The 19,651-nt window shown below is 43.8% G+C and overlaps 1 protein-coding gene across 1 annotated transcript; it reads left to right on the top strand.

The window, feature by feature from the left end:
* The first annotated feature begins 2,962 nt into the window (after positions 1-2,962).
* Positions 2,963-18,550, top strand: TMEM35A (transmembrane protein 35A). Its single transcript, XM_007992271.3, has 2 exons — positions 2,963-3,233; positions 17,471-18,550. The coding sequence occupies exons 1-2, from the start codon at positions 3,114-3,116 to the stop codon at positions 17,852-17,854; spliced, it is 504 nt and encodes a 167-aa protein (XP_007990462.1). The 5' UTR covers positions 2,963-3,113; the 3' UTR covers positions 17,855-18,550.
* Positions 18,551-19,651: the final 1,101 nt, after the last annotated feature.

The following is a 19,651-nucleotide window of genomic DNA, read 5'->3' as shown; positions in this document are numbered from 1 at the left end:
CCTTTACCAAAGCAGACCTCCTTCCCGCCTGGGGACTAGATTGCCTTTGACAGACTAACATTAGCCACAAGATTAGAAATTATGGCTTAGGAGTCATGCAGCTGGAGGCTACAAGATTCTGAGCCTCTCTAAACTGCTCCAAAGATCAGTGTTTGAGATATTTTGCAGACCCTGCACTTGATAAATCAGCTGGGACCACCCAGATCAATAAACTGGCTCATGTGACCTTGTGGCCCCCACCCAGGAACTGACCTAGCACAAGAAAACAGCATTGACTCTCTATGATTTCATCCTTGACCAATCAGCACTCCTGGCTCACTGGCTTTTCCTGACCTACCAAGTTATCCTTAAAAACTCTGCTCCCTGGCCAGGCGTGGTGGCTCACACCTGTAATCCCAGCACTTTGGGAGGCCGAGGCAGGCAAATCACCTGAGGTCAGGAGTTCGAGACCAGCCTGGCCAATATGGTGAAACCCTGTCTCTACTATAAATACAAAAATTAGCCACGTGTGGTGGCACATGCCTGTAATTCCAGCTACTGGGGAGGCTGAGGCAGGAGAATCACTTGAACCCAGGAGGTGGAGGTTGCAGCAAGCCTAGATTGCACCACTGTACTCCAGCCTGGGTGACAGAGCAAGACTTTGTCTCAAAAAAACACAAACAAAACAAGCAAAAAACTCTGCTCCCCGAATGCTCAGGGAGACTGATTTAAGTAATAAAACTCTGGTGTCCCGCATAGTGGGCTCTGCATGAATTACTCTTTCTCTGTTGCAATTCCCCTGTCTTGGTGAGTGGGATCTGTCTAGGCAGCCGGCAAGGTGAACCCCTTGGGAGGTTACAGTTTCACCATGTTGGTCAAGCTGGGCTTGAACTCCTGACTTCAGGTGATCCGCCTACCTCAGCCTCCCAAAGCACTGAGATTACAGGTGTGAGCCACCACGCCGGGCCATGCATCACATTTTTATTTGTAAAAGTAAAAACCATGGAAACAACATCAATATCTAGCAATAGGATGCTAAATGAATGTGAACTATAGTACATTCAAGTGATGCTAAAGTTTTATACAATCATTAAAAATGATTCTGTAGGGCTGAGCATAGTGGCTCCTGCCTATAATCTCAACGCTTTGGCAGGCCAAGGCAGGAGGATCACTGGACTCCTGGAGTTCAAGACCAGCCTGGTCGACATAAGGTAACCTCACATCCACAGAAAACAAAAAATAAATTAGCTGGGCGTGGTGACACATGACTGTAGTCCCAGCTACTTGAGAGGCTGAGGTGTTAAGACCACTTGAAGCTGCAGAGGGAGACCCTCTGCGTCTCAAAAAAAAAAAAAAAACGCCGGGCGCGGTGGCTCACGTCTGTAATCCCAGCACTTTGGGAGGCCAAGGCGGGCGGATCACGAGGTCAGGAGATCGAGATCATCCTGGCTAACACGGTGAAACCCCGTCTCTACTAAAAATACAAAAAATTAGCCGGGCGAGGTGGCGGGCACCTGTAGTCCCAGCTACTCGGGAGGATGAGGCAGGAGAATGGCGTGAACCCGGGAGGCGGAGCTTGCAGTGAGCCGAGATCGCGCCACTGCACTCCAGCCTGGGCCACAGAGCAAGAGTGCCTTAAAAAAAAATGTGTCGGGCTGGGCTCCGTGGCTCATGCCTGTAATCTCAACACTTTGGGTGGCCGAGGCGGAAGGATCCCTTGAATCCAGGAGTTAGAGATCAGCCTGGACAACATCACAAGGCTCCGACTCCACAAAAAATAAAAAAATTAGCTGGGCATGGTGGCATGTGCTTGTGATCCCAGCTACTCTGGAGGCTGAGATGGAGGATCACTTGAGTGAGACCTTGTCTCTAAACAAAACAAAACTCTGTATGTGTGTGTGTGTGCGTGCACACTTACAGTGCTAAACAACTTTAAGTGCCACACTAATAGTGAAAAATATTACAGGAGAGGCAGCAGAGCAATTGTTAAGAGCCTGGGCTCTAGAAATGACTGCCTAGGTTTGAAGCCTGGCTCTCCACTTACTAGCTGTATACTCTTGGGCAAGTTACTTACCTTCCCAGCCCCTCAATGTGCCCATTAATAACATGGGGACTCATACTTAGTCCATAGTGTTGCTGTAAAGATTAAATTAGTTAAAACAAGTAGAGGGCAGCATCTAGCATCTAGTAAACAGTTAACAATTATTGGATATTGTTATAGAAAATTGGAGGAGGGAGAAATCATATCTAACTGAGAATGAATCAGGAAAGGCTTTATGGAGGAGGTGACATTGAAGAAAAGGTTTAATGCTAATGGAAGAGTGATGGCGGGGTGCGGGGTCAAAAGATAGGGAGTTAAAAGTAGAGGAGGTGGGAAGGCTTAGGTTGTATGAGGCCATGAGTAGATAGGTAAGTGGTGGCATGTGGCAGTGGGAGCCATTGAAAACTAAATCTCCAAAGAGAGACAGGGGTTAAAATGTGGAGGGCCTTGAATTCTAATTTTAAAACTGGAGTTAACCACTGGCTATGAGAGTCATTAAAGGTTTCTGAGCAAGAGAAAGCCTTCTTTGGCAGCATTGAAGACTGACAACTTTGCAGTTTTAAACTTGAGTGTTACCAACTTCAGAAACAACTCTCTGAGGACCAACATTTTGATTTAGGGAAAGGAAAGGGGGACAGAAAGGAAGAGATGGAAAAAGGGAGTGAATAACTGAAAGATGATAAGTGGGAGGGGGAGATGAAAAGTGAGCCCAGTGGGAAGGTGGCAGCAAAGCCTGTCTTCCCTAATTCCTCATTCCTGGGGTCACTCGGTGACTGAACTCATACATAACCTCCCTTCTCCCCATTTAAGATTTGAAGTTTCCGTTTTTCGTTTAGGGCTTCATTTAACTTCGAGACTGTCCTTTTGGCCTGTGAGCACACGTAGGGCATTAGGACCCAGAGATTGTTGTAGTGAGAGTGGTTGAATCTCGATCTCTCAATTTTTCTCTCGAGCTCCCTCCTCTCCCTTTGTCATTCTAGCTGCCTGCTGCCTCCGCAGCGTCCCCCCAGCTCTCCCTGTGCTAAGTGCCTGCGCCTTGGACAGAGCGGTGCGCAAATCAGAAGGATTAGTTGGGACCTGCCTTGGCGACCACATGGCATCCCCCAGAACCGTAACTATTGTGGCCCTCTCAGTGGCCCTGGGACTCTTCTTTGTTTTCATGGGGACTATCAAGTTGACCCCCAGGCTCAGCAAGGATGCCTACAGTGAGATGGTAAGTGAAGCATACGGGTGATGAGGAGCGCACTCCCATGGGATTGCGAGGACCTCTCCCCTTTTTTCCTTCTCAGTTTCTGGTACCACCCCCTTAGCCCCTATCCCCACCTGGACCCTCCCTTCTCAACAACTTTGCAGCTCGGAAGGAAGGAGCAGCTGGGCAAGAGCGATTTCTTTTGTGGGCTATGCTGTACTGGAGCCACTGAATGCCAGTTGGGGGAGGGGTTGCCCAGCAAATACCCCCCATCCCAAGTAAACCAGAAGGCTGAGACCTGTGTAGCACCTGTCATTGACAGGAGCCCTTCCCTCCTTCCAGCACACACCCAAAGTCCGGGCAACCAGTCTACAAGTCTGATTCCCTCCCTGTGAGCTAAGAGTTTAGCAAGCAGAGAGTTTATTTATTTTAGAGCAGAACAAAGGGAAAAGAGGGAAAGAGCTGGGAAAAATGGGCTACTAAAACAAGCAATTTTTAGGGACTGGCTGGTATTCCTCATCCCAGACAGACAGCTAATAGTATTCCTCCAGCCACCTGGGTATGTATCTGGATCCTTGAGACAAAGCATTCTTAGCCCAAATAAAGGTCACTAAGCTCTTGTTTCTTCCCCTTCTCTCAAGGGAGGGCTAGATATTTTGTTTTATTTTGTTTTGTGTGTGAGGTAATCTACAAAATCTGCAAAATCTGCTTTTTCTCTCCTGCAAAACAGTCCGTAATCCCCACCTTGCCTTCTGTGGATGACCAGAGCCTGGCCCTCTGCAGGTTTTCCCCTCTGCAGAGTTGGAATCACGGAAGGTGACTGGCCAAAACATCTCCTCTGCAACCTGGGGGCTGGGCTGCTTTCCCCAGTTGGGCGTGATGAGGACTTGCTCTTATGCTGTGGAGTACTAGGAGATGGCAGGGAATGTTTCCAGCACTTTCGGATCTCTCCCCTCTTCCCCTGTCACTTTGCCTCTTCTTTTCCCCACCCCAGCTAAAGGGACCCTGCTTCTTGTCGCCTTTGCCAGACTGCCAGTAATGGGAGGGAGCACATTACTGGGCTCTCAAGGTCAAGAGAGAAAGGAGCTTAGGGGAGGAACAGAAGGGGAAAGAGAAAAGAGGCAAGCCCTGTTAGGGCTGAGGCAGGGAGGAACAGTCTCACACATTGCGAGGAATTCATAGCTCTCCTGAACCTACTGCAGAGCTTTCCAGGGCCCCTTAACGTGAGCTGCAAATGGATGGAGACTGGCAAATTATATTAATAGATGCTCAGAAAATGTTTGCAGGCAGCTCTGGCTTCTGTCTCAGGGTTTAAGCTGGAGCTTTCCATTTCTTCCTCACCGCAGGATCACCCTAGGGTGGGGGAGGGTGGCTAGGACTCAAGGGTTTAGGTCTAGCCCCAGTGGCAAATCCTTACATGCTTCTCCTTCTCCCCTCCCCTCCTCCCAGCATGTTTGACCAGATGGAATTGAAATCAGGTCAAAATGAGTACCCGAGGCAGCCTGCACTGGGAGAAGAGGGATGGGGTGGGGTAGCAGAAGCCACCAAATGACTTGAAGAGGTTGGGACAGAGGGATAGGGTGGAGGAGAAATGCCACTATATTTCTGTCTTGGTGGTAGTAGTTTGGTGTTAGATTATGAATAAATGAACATGCTCTTGCTTTACTTTTCATATGTACATATATTTATATATTTGTGTGTATGCATCATAGGTATTTGTAAGCTTTCCCTAGCCTTAGGGACACACTACCTTTTTTCAGTATGCTCCCTGCCCTCCAGACCCTAGTCAGCTGCTTCAGAGGCCCCCCAAGCTGCACCTTAAGTACAGTGTTAGGCTCTGCAGGCAATCCAACTAAGATGGAGTCACCGGGAAGCTTCCTACCAGCTTGGCAGGAGCTCACAAGGAGGACCAGCCACAAATGGGTTTACAGTATGTTTCTTCCTAGAAATGGAGCTGTCTAGCGCAGCCTAATGAAAGGCAGAAGAAACAAATATGAAGATTTCATATCATACATAGGAACATATTTAAATAGATATAGCGTAACACAGCAATATAGAACCATTGTGTGTGGGTGTGTATGCACACTTCTGCGCTTCTGTGCTAGGGGCATCTAGAGGGAATGGAAAGATTGTATCTAACTGAGAAGTAGACATCACAATAGTTTGAAGAGGATTTTCAGACTGCCCTTTGCCGGGGTCCTCTCCTGCACTGAGCATCGTGCCATAGACTGGAGATTGCTCTGTGGCATAAAGCTTACTGCATAGTGCCTAGGCTTGGCCCAGCTTTATTCTCGTTCCCATAGGAAAGGGAGGGAAATTCAGTTCTAGTACAGAGAAGGTGCTCAATATGTATTTGTGGAGTGGATGGGTGAATGAATGAGTCATTGTAGCATTGCCTTGGCTTGTTACCACCCTTCAGATTTCTCTGGTTGGCTCTTGATTATGCAGTTCAGGAGCCATTTCTTGCCTCTTAGAGGGACTCTCTAAGAAGCCCCTGTCTCTCGGAAGGAGAGTCTCTCAGAACCCCAACCCTAGATCAGTTGGGATGATTATCCGGGATTTTTTGTTTTCCATTAAGGAGTGATTCCTCTGCGTCGAGGAGGTTAGTCATGTATTGACTGCAGTGGCATTTCTTACAAGATCTCAAAGCGTTGTTGCTGCTGTTGTTGTTTTAAGATTACTTGTTCTTTAGAACATCTCTGTGAGGCAGATTTAGTGTATTTGTTATTTTTACTTTACTGATGGATAAACTGAAGCAGAACAAGTTTAATGACATATCCAAAGCAAGGAAGTTAAGCTGTTGTTGGAGCAGAGATGAGAAACCAAGTCCATGACTCAATACTCCCAATAGAAGGATCATTAATGGTTAAAACTATTGGGTTTTTATGGATGCCAGAACTGACAACCGATTCTTGAGAATACCCGGCACAGTCTTCCTCCTTTTATTGTACCAGTTTAACTGCCCAATCCATATTTTCAATTTTGTTTTACTTCAAAATCAATTTTTAAAATTTAGATTTTTGATTTGATTTGATTTGATTTCTTTTTCTTTCTTTTTTTTCTTTTTCTTTTTTTTTCTTTTTTTTGCTTTTCTGCCAACTATTTTTTTATTTGTTCGTTTTGCTTTAAAATCATTTGTGTAATTCTTAGGTGTTATCTTCTCCAGGGAGAATCATTGCTAAAAAACAAACAAATAACTGTGAAATTTTCTCCTGTTTGTGCTGGAGAAGCCAGCAAGGGTTAGTGGAAAGAGTGCAGGCTTTATAGTCACACAGGCTTGGGTTCAGGTCCTGCTACTCTTGGTGTCTCAGTTTCTTTGTTCATAAAATGAGGATAAGAATGCCTACCACTTAAGAAACAAACCATCCTAAGGGGAAAAAAAAAAAAGGAATGCCTACCTCAGAAGGCTGTAAATATTAACTGAGATTATGTATAAAAGTGTCTGGTACAGTGTTTGCTATAGTGTGTGTTCGAGAAATGCTTTGGGTGAGGTGATTAAAAGAGATTCTATTTTATGCAGTGGTTTCCTAACTGATTTAAATAGCCAGTTTAAGGGACTGAAATCAAGCAAGTATTTATTTATTTATTTATTTATTTATTTATTTATTTATTTATGAGATGGAGTTTCGCTCTTGTTGCCCAGGCTGCAGTGCAATGGTGTGATCTCGGCTCACTGCAACCTCTGCCTCCCGGGTTCAAGCGATTCTCCTGCCTCAGCCTCCGGAGTAGATGGGATTATAGGTGCGTGCCACCACGCCTGACTAATTTTTGTATTTTTAGTAGAGATGGGGTTTCACTGTGTTGGCCAGTCTGGTCGTGAACTCCTGACCTCAGGTGATCCACCCATCTTGGCCTCTCAAAGTGCTGGGATTACAGGCATGAGCCACCACCCCCAGCCTGAAATCAAGCATTTAGAAGAACAAGATGCTATTTTAATGTGCCCTTGTGGACAGACCTTTATGCAATCAGTTAATATTGAAAAATCCACACTTGCCGCTGTGTAATGTACAGTGGATCTCATGCAGAACTTCCAGATGCATCTCTGAATAGCCCATTTGGCATGTGTTGTCCCATACCTCCTCCAGATTTAGCAAGTATCATTATAGAGTACTCTAAATCCCACGTGAATTCAACATGACTGGCCATTCCCTTGACTAAATGCCTTTATTAGTTCACTTGAAAATGGGACTAAATGCCTTTATTAGTTCACTTGAAAAGTTTCCTGTGCAGTGACTGGGAACATATAAATAGTTGGCTTGCTTTAAATCTGGTGTTCAGCTTTTTGTAGTAGTGGCTTCATCCTGTAAGCACAGGGGACCACATATGAAAAGGTAAGAAAACACCAAAATCCTGGTGACAATAAAGCCAAGAGATTTTGGTCCTGAGGATGACTGGGCAAGTCCCTGGTTCTTTGCATTCCCTCATAGTAAAGGTTTGTTGATTTGATTTATTTGTTTATGTGTAGTTAAATGCCCTTCTGTTTATGTAATCCTGAGGAAACACTCCCAATATGTTTGGGCAGTTTCTTTAATGTCCATAGGTAATCTTTTAAGCTCCCAATCACTGCTATTGTTTTCCAACTAGGTAATAAGATAGTAATTTACTGATGCTTAGACCACTCTCTGAGGTGGTACAGTACGTTTATTTTCAGAGAGGAAACAGACCCTGAGATGCGAAGCAGCTTTGCTTAGTTCACACAGTCTGCCATCACAAGCTAAACTATGTGTTAGAGTTTATGTTGGGGAGCTTGTAGCCTCTCAGTATGGACAAAAGCAGAGTTTGTTTCAGAGAGATCTTTGACTGACAGCAGGAGTCAGTCTTCTGCCCTAAGATGCAATCTGGGAAGCGTCCACTTTGACTGGTAGGATCAAGCTTGCCAGCTTCCTCTTTAGGTGGGCATTATATGACAATGGAAAGTAAAATAGGTCGGGAGTTCAAGATCAGCCTGACTAACATGGAGAAGCCCCATCTCTACTAAAAATACAAAATTAGCTGGGCGTGGTGGTGCATGCCTGTAATCCCAGCTACTCTGGTGGCTGAGGCAAGAGAATCGCTTGAACCTGGGAGGCAGAGGGTGTGGTGAGCCGAGATCGCACCATTTCACTCCAGCCTGGGCAACAAGAGTGAAACTCCATCTAAAAAAAAAAAAGATGTTTATCATTCATGTGGCAATTTGGCAATTAAATATGTAATGGCTTTTTATTACATTTAAACAATGATCTGTGATTCACACGGGCTTTATTTCTTACAGAGATTCAGAAAAATCACACATGAGTCAGTACATTTTGCAGCACTTATGTAGGCTTTATGGTTTAAGATAGCAACCAGGCTGAGATTTTTTGCCAAAATATATTTTTATCAGTGCTTTCTTCTGCTTTCATATAGTTTTTTTTTCCTTGTAAATCTTATTGAAATATAACATATATACTGAAACATGCACATAGCATAAGTATGCAGCTCAAGGAATTTTCAGAACATTCCCGTGTAACCAAGCATTCATTTTAAGAAAAAGCACATTGCCATGTGCTGTGGCTCATGTCTGTAATCTCAGCACTTTGGGAGGCCGAGGTGGGTGGATCACCTGAGGTCAGGAGTTTGAGACCAGCCTGGGCAACATGGCAAAACCCCGTCTCTACTAAAAATACAAAAATTAGCTGGGCTTAGTGGTGGGCACCTGTAATCCCAGCTACTTGGGAGGCTGAAGCAGGATAATTGCTTAAACCCAGGAGGCAGAGGTTGCAGTGAGCCAAGATTGTGCTACTGCACTATAGCCTGGGTGACAGAGTGAGACTCTATCTCAAAAAAAAAAAAAAAAAAAAAAGCCACAAAAACACCACATGACCAGCACCCCAGAAACCTTCCTCTTGGCCCCTTCCAGTTACTACCCCCCTCAAGGGTAATTACTATCCTGACTTCTAACAACATAAGTCAATTGTTGATTTTGAACTTTATATAAATGGAATTCTACAGTATATTAGCCAATTTATCTTTTCCTTTTACCTAATTGACATGAGTGAACTGAACTGGACACTACTTGCTCAGTGTTCTCATTTTGTATTTTGTCCTGTTAGCTGGCTTGGGCTGGTTATTAGTTGTAATCAAAGATTAATATTATTTGACAGTTTTGAGCTATTCAAATTTAATGTCATTAATATGAGATCATGGATCTTGCTGTGTGGTGAAGAATAAATGACAAAAAGGAAAGGCTCCGGCTGGGCACGGTCGCTCACGCCTGTAATCCCAGCACTTTGGGAAGCTGAGTTGGGTGGATCACCTGAGGCCAGGAGTTCTAGACCAGCCTGGCCAACATGGTGAAACCCCATCTCTACTGAAAATACAAAAATTAGCTGGGCACGTCAGCGGGCGCCTATAGTCCCAGCTGTTTGGGAGGCTGAGGCAGGAGTATTGCTTGAACCCGGGAGGTGGAGGCTGCAGTGAGCTGAGATCACACAGCTGCACTCTAGCGTGGGTGACAGAATAAGAATTCATCTCAAAAAAAAAAGAAAAAAATAATAAATTAAAAAAATTAAAAGGCTCTACAGGCCGGGCACGTTGGCTCACGCCTGTAATCCCAGCACTTTGGGAGGCTGAGGTGGGTGGATCACGAGGTCAAGAGATTGAGACCATCTTGGCCAACATGGTGAAACCCTGTCTCTAGTAAAAATACAAAAAAAAAAAAAAAAAAAAAAAAAAATTAGCTGCGCATGGTGGCACACACCTGTAATCTCAGCTACTCAGGAGGCTGAGGCTGGAGAATCGCTTGAACCCGGGAGGCAGAGGTTGCAGTGAGCCAAGATCGCACAACTGCACTCCAGCCTGGCGAGAGTGAGACTCTGTCTCAAAAATAAAAATAAATAAAATAACAAAATAACAAAAAATAAAAGGCTCCATATGCTTTTGACTCATGTCTGAATCAGAATGTCCTCATACCACAAGAATGGACCTGCTTGATTCATCAATGATTTTGTTATTAAATTACTGTGGCTTGCAAACATATGGATTTCTAATTGTGTGTGGGGCTTTTTTGTTTTTTGTTTTTTATTTTTGACAGCGTCTGGCTCTATCACCCAGGCTGGAATGAAGTGGCGTGGTCTCGGCTCACCGTAACCTCTACCTCCCAGGTTCAAATGATTCTCCTGCCTCAGCCTCCCGAGTAGTTGGGACTACAGACGTGTGACACCACGCTTGGCTAATTTTTGTATTTTTAGTAGAGATGGGGTTTTGCCATGTTGGCCAGGCTGGTCTCAAACTCCTGACCTCAGGTGATCCACCCGTTTTGGCCTCCCAAAGTACTGGGGTTATAGGCGTGAGCCACTGCACCTGGCCTAATTGTGTGGCTCGTTAATGATCAAATGTGTGTGTGTTGTCCTCAGCTGATGCTATGACACTTTGATTATTTACCTAAATCTCCAAAATGCTCATTTGATTTACTGAATCTGAGGGGAAACTAAGGTAATAAAATACTTAGTAATTTTCTCCAAGCAATTTAGTGGCAAAACTAAAATTGGAATTCAGCTTAAGAATCCCAGTCCAAGGATATTGCTAGATGATTGCCTTTGATTGCAGGGGCTTGAAACATTTAACTAAACCTGTCTTTTTCCTGTTTTTCCTCCCCCTATATGGAAACTATGGTTTCAGAGCCTGGGTTATTGCAATGGAAAGAATACAGACCTAACAAACTGAATTGCAAGAGCCTTTTAAGAAAGTGAATCTGTCAACTCTCTTTATTCTTAACTATCTGTACAATTAAAGTCTTTAGAGACCTAGTTACTATAGACTCAAGACATGTGACCCTTCTATTGTTTAACTTGAGGTGGCCTGGACCAAGCACAATGAGGGGGCTCGCAATAATAGGATTCTTTTTTTTTTTTTTTTTTTTTGAGAAGGAGTTTTGCTCTTGTTGCACAGGCTAGAGTGCAATGGCATGGCCTCGGCTCATTGCAACCTCTGCCTCTCGGGTTCAAGCAATTCTCCTGCCTCAGCCTCCTGAGTAGCTGGGATTACAGGCATGCGCCACTATGCCCAGCTTATGTTGTACTTTTAGTGAAGATGGGGTTCCTCCATGTTTGTCAGGCTGGTTTCGAACTCCCAACCTCAGGTGGTCTGCCCGCCTCAGCCTCCCAAAGTGCTGGGATTACAGGCGTGAACCACTGCGCCCGGCCAATAGGATTCTTTTGATGTCACTATCCTACTCCACAGGAGAAAGATTGATGGCTTCCTATAATGTCAAGACCCATCCAAGCTTAGTCCCATCTCCAATAAACTAAACATTCCCTCTTTGGAGTCCTAGAAAATAAATCCTATCTGTACCTACTCAGCTTTCAATGAAAGATTTGATAAAATGACTTATCCACATGCAGTTTCTTCTTGAGAAACAGAGGAAAGAAAGAAGCAACAGTTACATAAAAATATCCACAGCTGCAGTTTAAGAGGTTAGCTAAACTAAAAAAGTAATATGCAGTTCTACTAAATGGAGAGAAAAAAGATTACTGAAGTTATAGGAACTTGATTTAAAACATGGAGTTTGGCCCCAGGCTACAGATTGCACTATAGTATAGATAAGAATTTATACCTGAATGATGGGTGGTTAAGCCCTAGTCAAAAAAGAAGTGTTTCCAGAACCCACTCAGCCAGCATCCAGAAGTCTTGGCTCCTAACTGACTATAAGAAACTCATCCTGGGCTGGGCACATCACGAGGTCAGGAGTTCAAGACCAGCCTGGCCAACATAGTGAAACCCCATCTCTACTAAAAATACAAAAATTAGCCAGGCATGGTGGCAGGCACCTCTAATCCCAGCTACTTAGGAGCCTGAGGTAGAAGAATCGCTTGAACCTAGGAGGCGGAGGTTGTGGTGAGCCGAGATCGTGCCACTGCACTCCAGCCTGGGCGACAGAGTGAGACTCCATCTCAAAATAAATAAATAAATAAATAAATAAATAAATAAATAAATAATAAAAATACAAAAATTAGCCGGGCGTGGTGGTGTGCGCCTGTAGTCGCAGCTACTTGGGAGGCTGAGGCAGAAGAATCGCTTGAACCCAGGAGGCAGAGGTTGCAGTGAGCTGAGATCATGCCACTGCACTCCAGCCTGGGTGACAGAGCGAAACTCGTCTCAAAAAACAAACAAACAAACAAAAAACTCATCCTGTCTTTTGTGCTTATCACATCAGAAGTTTACACTTAGGATTTAGGAATTGCCTCTTGAGAACCTTTGTGTTGCTAATTAGAAATGGCCCTTACTGGCCAAGCGGTGGCTCATGCCTGTAATCCCAACACTTTGGGAGGCTGAGGCAGGAGGATCACTTGAGCCCTGGAGTTTGAGACAGGCCTAGACAACATAGTGAGACCCAGTCTCTATAAAAAAATTTAAAAGAGATTAGCCAGGCATGGTGGCACAAGCCTGTAGGCCCAGCTACTCGGGAGGCTGAGGCGGGAGGATCACTTGAGCCTGGGAGGTCAAGGCTGCAGTGAGCCCTGATGGTGCCACTGTACTCCCACCTGGGTGACAGCGAGACCCTCAGAAGTGTTAAGAAGCCGGGCGTGGTGGCTGACGCCTGTAATCCTAACACCTGAAGTCAGGAGTTCGAGAAGAGCCTGGCCAACATGGTGAAAACCCGTCTCTACTAAAAATACAAAAATTAGCTGGACGTGGGGGTGCAGGCCTGTAATCACAGCTACTCAGGAGACTGAGACAGGAGAATCACTTGAGCTTGGGAAGCAGAGTTTGCAGTGAGCTGAGCCACTGTACTCCGGTCTGGGTGACAGAGTGGGACTCTGCCTCAAAAAAAAAAAAAAGTATTATGGAAGCCTCTGGGGTCTACATTTTTTCCCCGTAACGTCCCCCTGCTACCATCACCAGAGTGCAAAGGGCAAAGGATAAGGCAGGTGGCATGTATTTAGGTTAATGGGAGGAAAGGGGTGTGCCTATACTGTTCCTGCTACATAATTCTCACCACCACCAGGTACCCTAAACCTCAGCTCAGCTCTGCCCCACATGGGTCTGGCTCCTTTCAGCCCAAGGTTTTACTCTGCCTACTGGTCAACCTCTCTCCTAATTTCTCTATGAAAAATCCTTGATTTAATCTAAGATGGGAAGAGAGAGGAAGAATGACTAACACTTTGTGTTTCCATATAGGCTCAGGAACAGGGTAGGGACTAGGGTGAGGTAGAATTTTAAATAAGGACAGTCTCTGACAGGCAGGTTTAGGGAGAAGTGAGTGAAGCAGGGTCGTGCAAGTGTAGTGTCAGAGCCTATCTTTATTTAAAAGTTTCATATTGTGTTCATCATGGATATTGTTTACCTTGATTAGTGAGTGTTTTTGGTGCTCCCTTAAATTTTCCACCCAAAGTAGCCTTGCTGACTTTACCCTAGTCCAGGCTTGTTTAGGACCTTTCAAATAATTTGCTCAGAGACACCCAACTAGAAAGCGGCAGGAGCACTTTGGAAAGTTAAGGCAGGCTACATAGCCAGGCGCTGTCTCTAAAAACAGCAACAACAACAAACAAAACAAAGCAAAAGAATTAGCCGGGCATGATGGTGCATACCCTGTAGTCCCAGCAACTCAGGAGGCTGAGGCAAGGTGGGAGAATTGCTTTAGAGCGCCAGAGGTAGAGGCCGCAGTGAGCTCTGATCCCACCACTGCACTCCAGCCTCAGTGACAGAGTGACAGTCCATATCAAAAAAAAAAAAAAAAAAAGACTAGAAAGTGGCAGAGCTGAGATTTGACGCCAAGTCTGTTTGCATCCAAACCATGCTTTTTTCTAAACCATTAGTCTTTTAAGAGTCCTCATAGGCGATTATCTGGGGCCACTCATAATTAATCCATTATGTAAAGGTGCATTTGCTTGTTAATATTTGTTCTAAATCTAGAGTGTGTGAACACTAGTTTAAGTGCCAGATGCTTCTGAGAGGTCAAGTTGGCTTTCTGCCTCATTCTTACATTTGTCTAGCATTTGGCACTTTTGACTATTCTCTTCTTAAAACTTATCTTGGTGTCCATGACCTGATCTCTCCTGGTTTTCCTCCTGCTTTTCTGACCATACTTTCTTCTATCTGCTTTATGGACTCTCTCTTTCCATTTCTTTTCTTTCTTTCTTGTTTTTTTTTTTTTTTTTTTTTTTAGAGACAGAGTCTTGCTCTGTTGCCCAGGCTTGCGTCATTTTGACTCACTGAAACCTCTGCCTCCTGGGCTCAAGTGATTCTCGTGCCTCAGCCTCCCAGGTAGCTGGGATTACAGGTATGTGCCACCACGCCCAGCTAATTTTTTTTTTTTTTTTTTTTTTTTTTTTTTTTTTTTTTTTAGTATTAACAGGGTTTCGCCATATTGGCCAGTCTGGTTTTGAACTCCTGGCCTCAGGTGATCTGCCTGCCTCGGCCTCCCAAAGTGCTGAGATTACAGGCATGAGCCACCACGCCCAGCCTCACCTGCTCTACTTTTAAGATTCCACTCCAAATTTTCTGTCACTATGTAGGGAGATTTGACCACTCCCTCTGGTGTGCCTATACTATTCCTGCTACATAATTGTATCCAGCACTTATAACACTTTATTGCACTTGTGTATTTACATATCTGCTCTTCCCCTTATAAACCTCAAACTTCAGGAAGACAGGACCTTTGAATAATTGACACTTATATCCAGAGAACCCAGTACAGTGCCTAGCACAAGGAGGCACTTAATAAATATTGAACTCAGATGAGAGCACCTCCTGGAAAGCAAAAAAAAAAAAAAAGAAGAAAAAAGAAAAGAAAGAAAGAAAGAAAGAAAGAAAATAAGCATTGAATGGATGAATGGATACTAAATGCAAACAGTGGACCAACCCAATAAGACACTTGATAAAATCTCATCAATTTACTCCAAAATGAGGAACACATTAAAATGGATAGTGAAAAATATGAATGATCTATAACTCGAAGGTCAATATAATTCTGTTACTTTGTGATCTTATATAGATCTCTATTTATGTACCACTAACTGTGCTGCTTTATGTTGTTTACATATCTGTTTCCCCCTACTAGTCTGAAAGCTTCATTACCCTGTCTTATTTATCTCTGCATCATTGATGCAAAACCCATAACAGGTGTGCAATAAATAGTTCTTGAATCAAAATTAAGGAATGAGGCCAGGCACAATGACTCACACCTGTAATTCCAGCACTTTGGGAGGCCGAGGTGGGTGGATCACCTGAGTCAGGAGTTCGAGCCCAGCCTGGCCAATATGGTGAAACCCCATCTCTACTAAAAATACAAGAAAAAAAAATCAGCCAGGCGTCGTGGTGCACACCTGTAAACCCAGCTATGCGGGAGGCTGCGGCAGGAGAATCGCTTGAACCCGGGAGGCAGAGGTCGCAGTGAGCCAAGATTCCACCACTGCACTCCAGCCTGGGCAACAGAGTGAGACTCCATCTCAAAAGAATGAAAAATAAAATAAAATAAAAATTAAGGAATGAAGCCAGCCAAAGTAGCTTCTTATAAAGGTTTGGGGATTTATCTCAATGAAATGAGACTGATTTTGTCTTACTATACTTTAACGATATATAAAGGGCTGACATTTGCATACATTTTTATTTTTCTATTTTCTCAGCAAACACTTTCATTTTTATAGATTCTACAAATATAAACTCCAGATTCTCTCTTTTCTGAAATATCACAGATTCCAATTTAGGGAAGTTCAAATTAGTGAAGCTTTACCATACTGTGCCTTGCCTTGTTTCATTTTGCTTAGTATTCATATGCACCTGGGTTTTGACAAAGCAGGCACTAGAAAATATGGATGTGGCTAACATGTACCAATTTTTATGGGCCTAGTGAATTTTTTAAAAATTCTTTTAATTTAATTTAATTTAAGTAATTTATTAATTTATTTATTTAGAGATAGAGTCTTGCTCTGTCACCCAGGTTGGAGCACAGTGGCATGATCTTGGCTCACTGCAACCTCTGCCTCATGAGTTCAAGTGATTCTCCTGCCTCAGCCTCCCGAGTAGCTGGGATTACAGGCATGCCCCACCACACCCGGCTAATTTTTGTATTTTTAGTAGAGATGAGGTTTCACCATGTTGGCCAGGCTGTTCTAGACCTCCTGACCTGAGGTGATCTGCCCGCCTTGGCCTCCCAAAATGTTGGGATTACAGGCTTGAGCCACTGTGCCTGGCTAAAAAAAATTCTTAATGCTATTTATGATTTATAATCATAAATGTTTTTAAACTATAAAATCAAATTGTCCGCCTTATTACCTTTGGTGCTTGTCTTAGTCCATTCAGACTGGTATAATAAAATAGCATAAACTGGGTAGCTTATAAACAACAGAAATTTATTTCTCACAGTTCTGTAGGCTGAGAAGTCCAAGATCAAGGCAGCAGCAGTTTGGCGTCTATTGAGGACCCACTTTCTCTTCATAGATGGTGCCTTCTAACTGTGTCCTCACATGGCAGAAGGGGCAAGTCAGCTCTCTGAGGCCTCTTTTATAAAGGAATTAATCTCATTTAGGAACACTCCACCCTCATGGACATAATCATTTCCCAAAGCCCCACCTACTAATACCATCATCTTGGGGGTTATGATTTCAACATATGATTTTTGTTGGGGACACAAACATTCAGACCATAGCAAAGATGCTACTAAGGTTTAAATCATAGGGATTCCAGCAGATTGCTTGGTGTCTTTCTTTCTTTCTTTCTTTCTTTCTTTCTTTCTTTCTTTCTTTCTTTCTTTCTTTCTTTCTTTCTTTCTTTCTTTCTTTCTTTCTTTCTTTCTTTCCTTTCTTTCTTTCCTTTCTTTCTTTCCTTTCTTCTTTCTTTCTTTCTTGATGGAGTCTCACTCTGTCACCCAGGCTGGAGTGCAGTGGTGCAATCTCGGCTCACTGCAATCTCCACCTCCTGAGTTCAAACCATTCTTGTGTCTCAGACTGACTCCCAAGTAGCTGGGATTACAGGTGTCCACCACCACTCCTAGCTAATTTTTGTATTTTTAGTAGAGATGGGGTTTCACCATGTTGGCCAGGCTGTCTCCAATTCCCGGCCTCAGGTGATCTGCCCGCCTCGGCCTCCCAAAGTGCTGGGATTACAGGTGTGAGTCACTGTGCCTGGTCTCTAAGTTTAATTACATATAATTAAGATATGAAAAATTATATATAATGGGACACCAGTGGCTAGTGTGAAAGGGGAATGGAGGTAGGGAAGGAGGACTCTGCTTGTGTTTTCTTCATTCTAATGTTAAAATCATGGTTAATGCAGTAATTTCCTTACAATATTTTCCACTCTAGAAACGTGCTTATAAGAGCTATGTTCGAGCCCTCCCTCTGCTGAAGAAAATGGGGATCAATTCCATTCTCCTCCGAAAAAGCATTGGTGCCCTTGAGGTGGCCTGTGGCATCGTCATGACCCTTGTGCCCGGGCGTCCCAAAGATGTGGCCAACTTCTTCCTACTCTTGCTGGTGTTGGCTGTGCTCTTCTTCCACCAGCTGGTCGGTGATCCTCTCAAACGCTACGCCCATGCTCTGGTGTTTGGAATCCTGCTCACCTGCCGCCTGCTGATTGCCCGCAAGCCTGAAGACCGGTCTTCTGAGAAGAAGCCTTTGCCAGGGAATGCTGAGGAGCAACCCTCCTTATATGAGAAGGCCCCTCAGGGCAAAGTGAAGGTGTCATAGGAAAGTGGAAGTACAAAGAGTGGACCTTCCAGGCAGTTGTGTCCATGACACCAGGAAGATGTCAGTGTGTGTTTTTCATTTGATTTATTTATCTTGGGGAAAGGGAAAAATGTAATCTGCAAGTTAATGACCCTATTGGCTTGTGTACATCTATATGCTAAAATGACTTCCCCACATTGACATTTGTGCACCACCTTTAATCACTCTGGGGCAACTCTCACATCTTGCTGCATGTACATGTATATGGCTACTATTGAAGTGTAATTGTGAGATGGACTCCAACAAGCATTGTGTGTGGGAAAATGTATTTAACTACTGTGCGTGTGTGTGTGTGTGTGTGTGTGTGCGCGCGCCCATGCATACACACACGAGCAGAGAAATCTCTGATCTTGAACTAATCCTGCACAGGCATCCTTCCCTTTATAGATTGATTCCAGCAAAGGCAGAATAAAACAAATTTCCTATAAAGAGAATTCTGATATAAAACAAGTCATGTAGTCCCATGGCCGGGAATCTCTCCACAGATGCTGAAAACTTAAACTTACTACTTTAGGAAAAAAAAAAAATTCAATTTCGGACACTGAGTTATATATGAAATTAATTAGGCTCTATTCCAACAGTTGTTTAAATTTTAAATAGTCCATATTGAGTTTAATTAAAACAAGGGATGCATGCAGTCAAATTGATAATTTAATTCTTCAAGGGATAATATAGGAAGTTTCACCTTGCCTTTGTCCGAGCCCCACCTATTAAACCCCTTTACTTACAGTTTGAAACTGAAGCAGTAAACTTGTTTCCAGATATCTTTTTCAGATTGTCTTAAGCCCAAAGTTGCCTCACTTCCACTATTCTCAGCAGCCAACCACGATTTGGCAGCTGCTCCACTGTTAGGGTTGAGGGAACAGGGATCAGTCCTATTAGAAGTCTGTGAGTCTCAAACTCTACCTGTTCTCTGCAATCATCCAAAATTTGAAAAGGAAGTTATATCCAGTGTTTCATTGCCAAACAGATTCACTACTCTTACTGATTCTTCACTGAGCTTTGCTAGTATAAGCAGAGTTCCAAGTCCCCCCTAGGGGTTGTCTCTACACTTCTTTATCATTCCAGTGGGTGGAGTTTAGCTGAGGGAAGGACATTTCATAAGGGTTAGTTGGACTGAGCAGTATGGGCATTTGCTTTTTTCATTACGTACTGTTGTTTTTCCTTGTTAGATGTGCTTTGGTGGTTTTAATATTGTGCCAGGGATGGGGAAATGGGTGGGGGGTGTGTGTGTGGGAAGAGTACTTATTATTGTGTTTTCTTCAGTGTAATTGTTCTTGGTAATTGATACCTCTCTGTTTTATTTCTCTCATTCTTTCAAAATAAAACTTTTTGAAATTTGGAGGAAACTGTCTGGACAAATACTGAAAATCTGGAAAGTAAGGATCATATCAAAGGATTTAGCCTCTCTTTTTCTGAGTCTGGATGAAGGAGGAGAGGAAAGAGAAGAGGGAGTTTAATCACTTAATATGCTAATGAGGTTGCCAAGTTTCCAATTTCTTTTTTTTCTTTTTCTTATTTTTTTTGAGACATGGTCTTGCTCTGTTGCCCAGGCTGTAGTGCAGTGGTGTGATCACAGTTCACTGCAGCCTCAATTTACCAGGTTCAAGTGATCCTTCCACCTCAGCCTCCCGAATAGCTGGGGCTACAGGCATACGCCACCATGCCTGGCTAATTTTTTTTTGTAGAGACGGGATTTTGCCATGGTGCCCAGTCTGACCTCGGACCCCTGGGCTCAAGCAGTCTGCTTGGCCCGGT

Source organism: Chlorocebus sabaeus, chromosome X, assembly GCF_047675955.1.
Source record: "Chlorocebus sabaeus isolate Y175 chromosome X, mChlSab1.0.hap1, whole genome shotgun sequence".
NCBI lineage: Eukaryota > Metazoa > Chordata > Mammalia > Primates > Cercopithecidae > Chlorocebus > Chlorocebus sabaeus.
The sequence above is the reverse complement of the archived record's forward strand: the minus strand, read 5'-3'. Positions and strand labels throughout refer to the sequence as shown.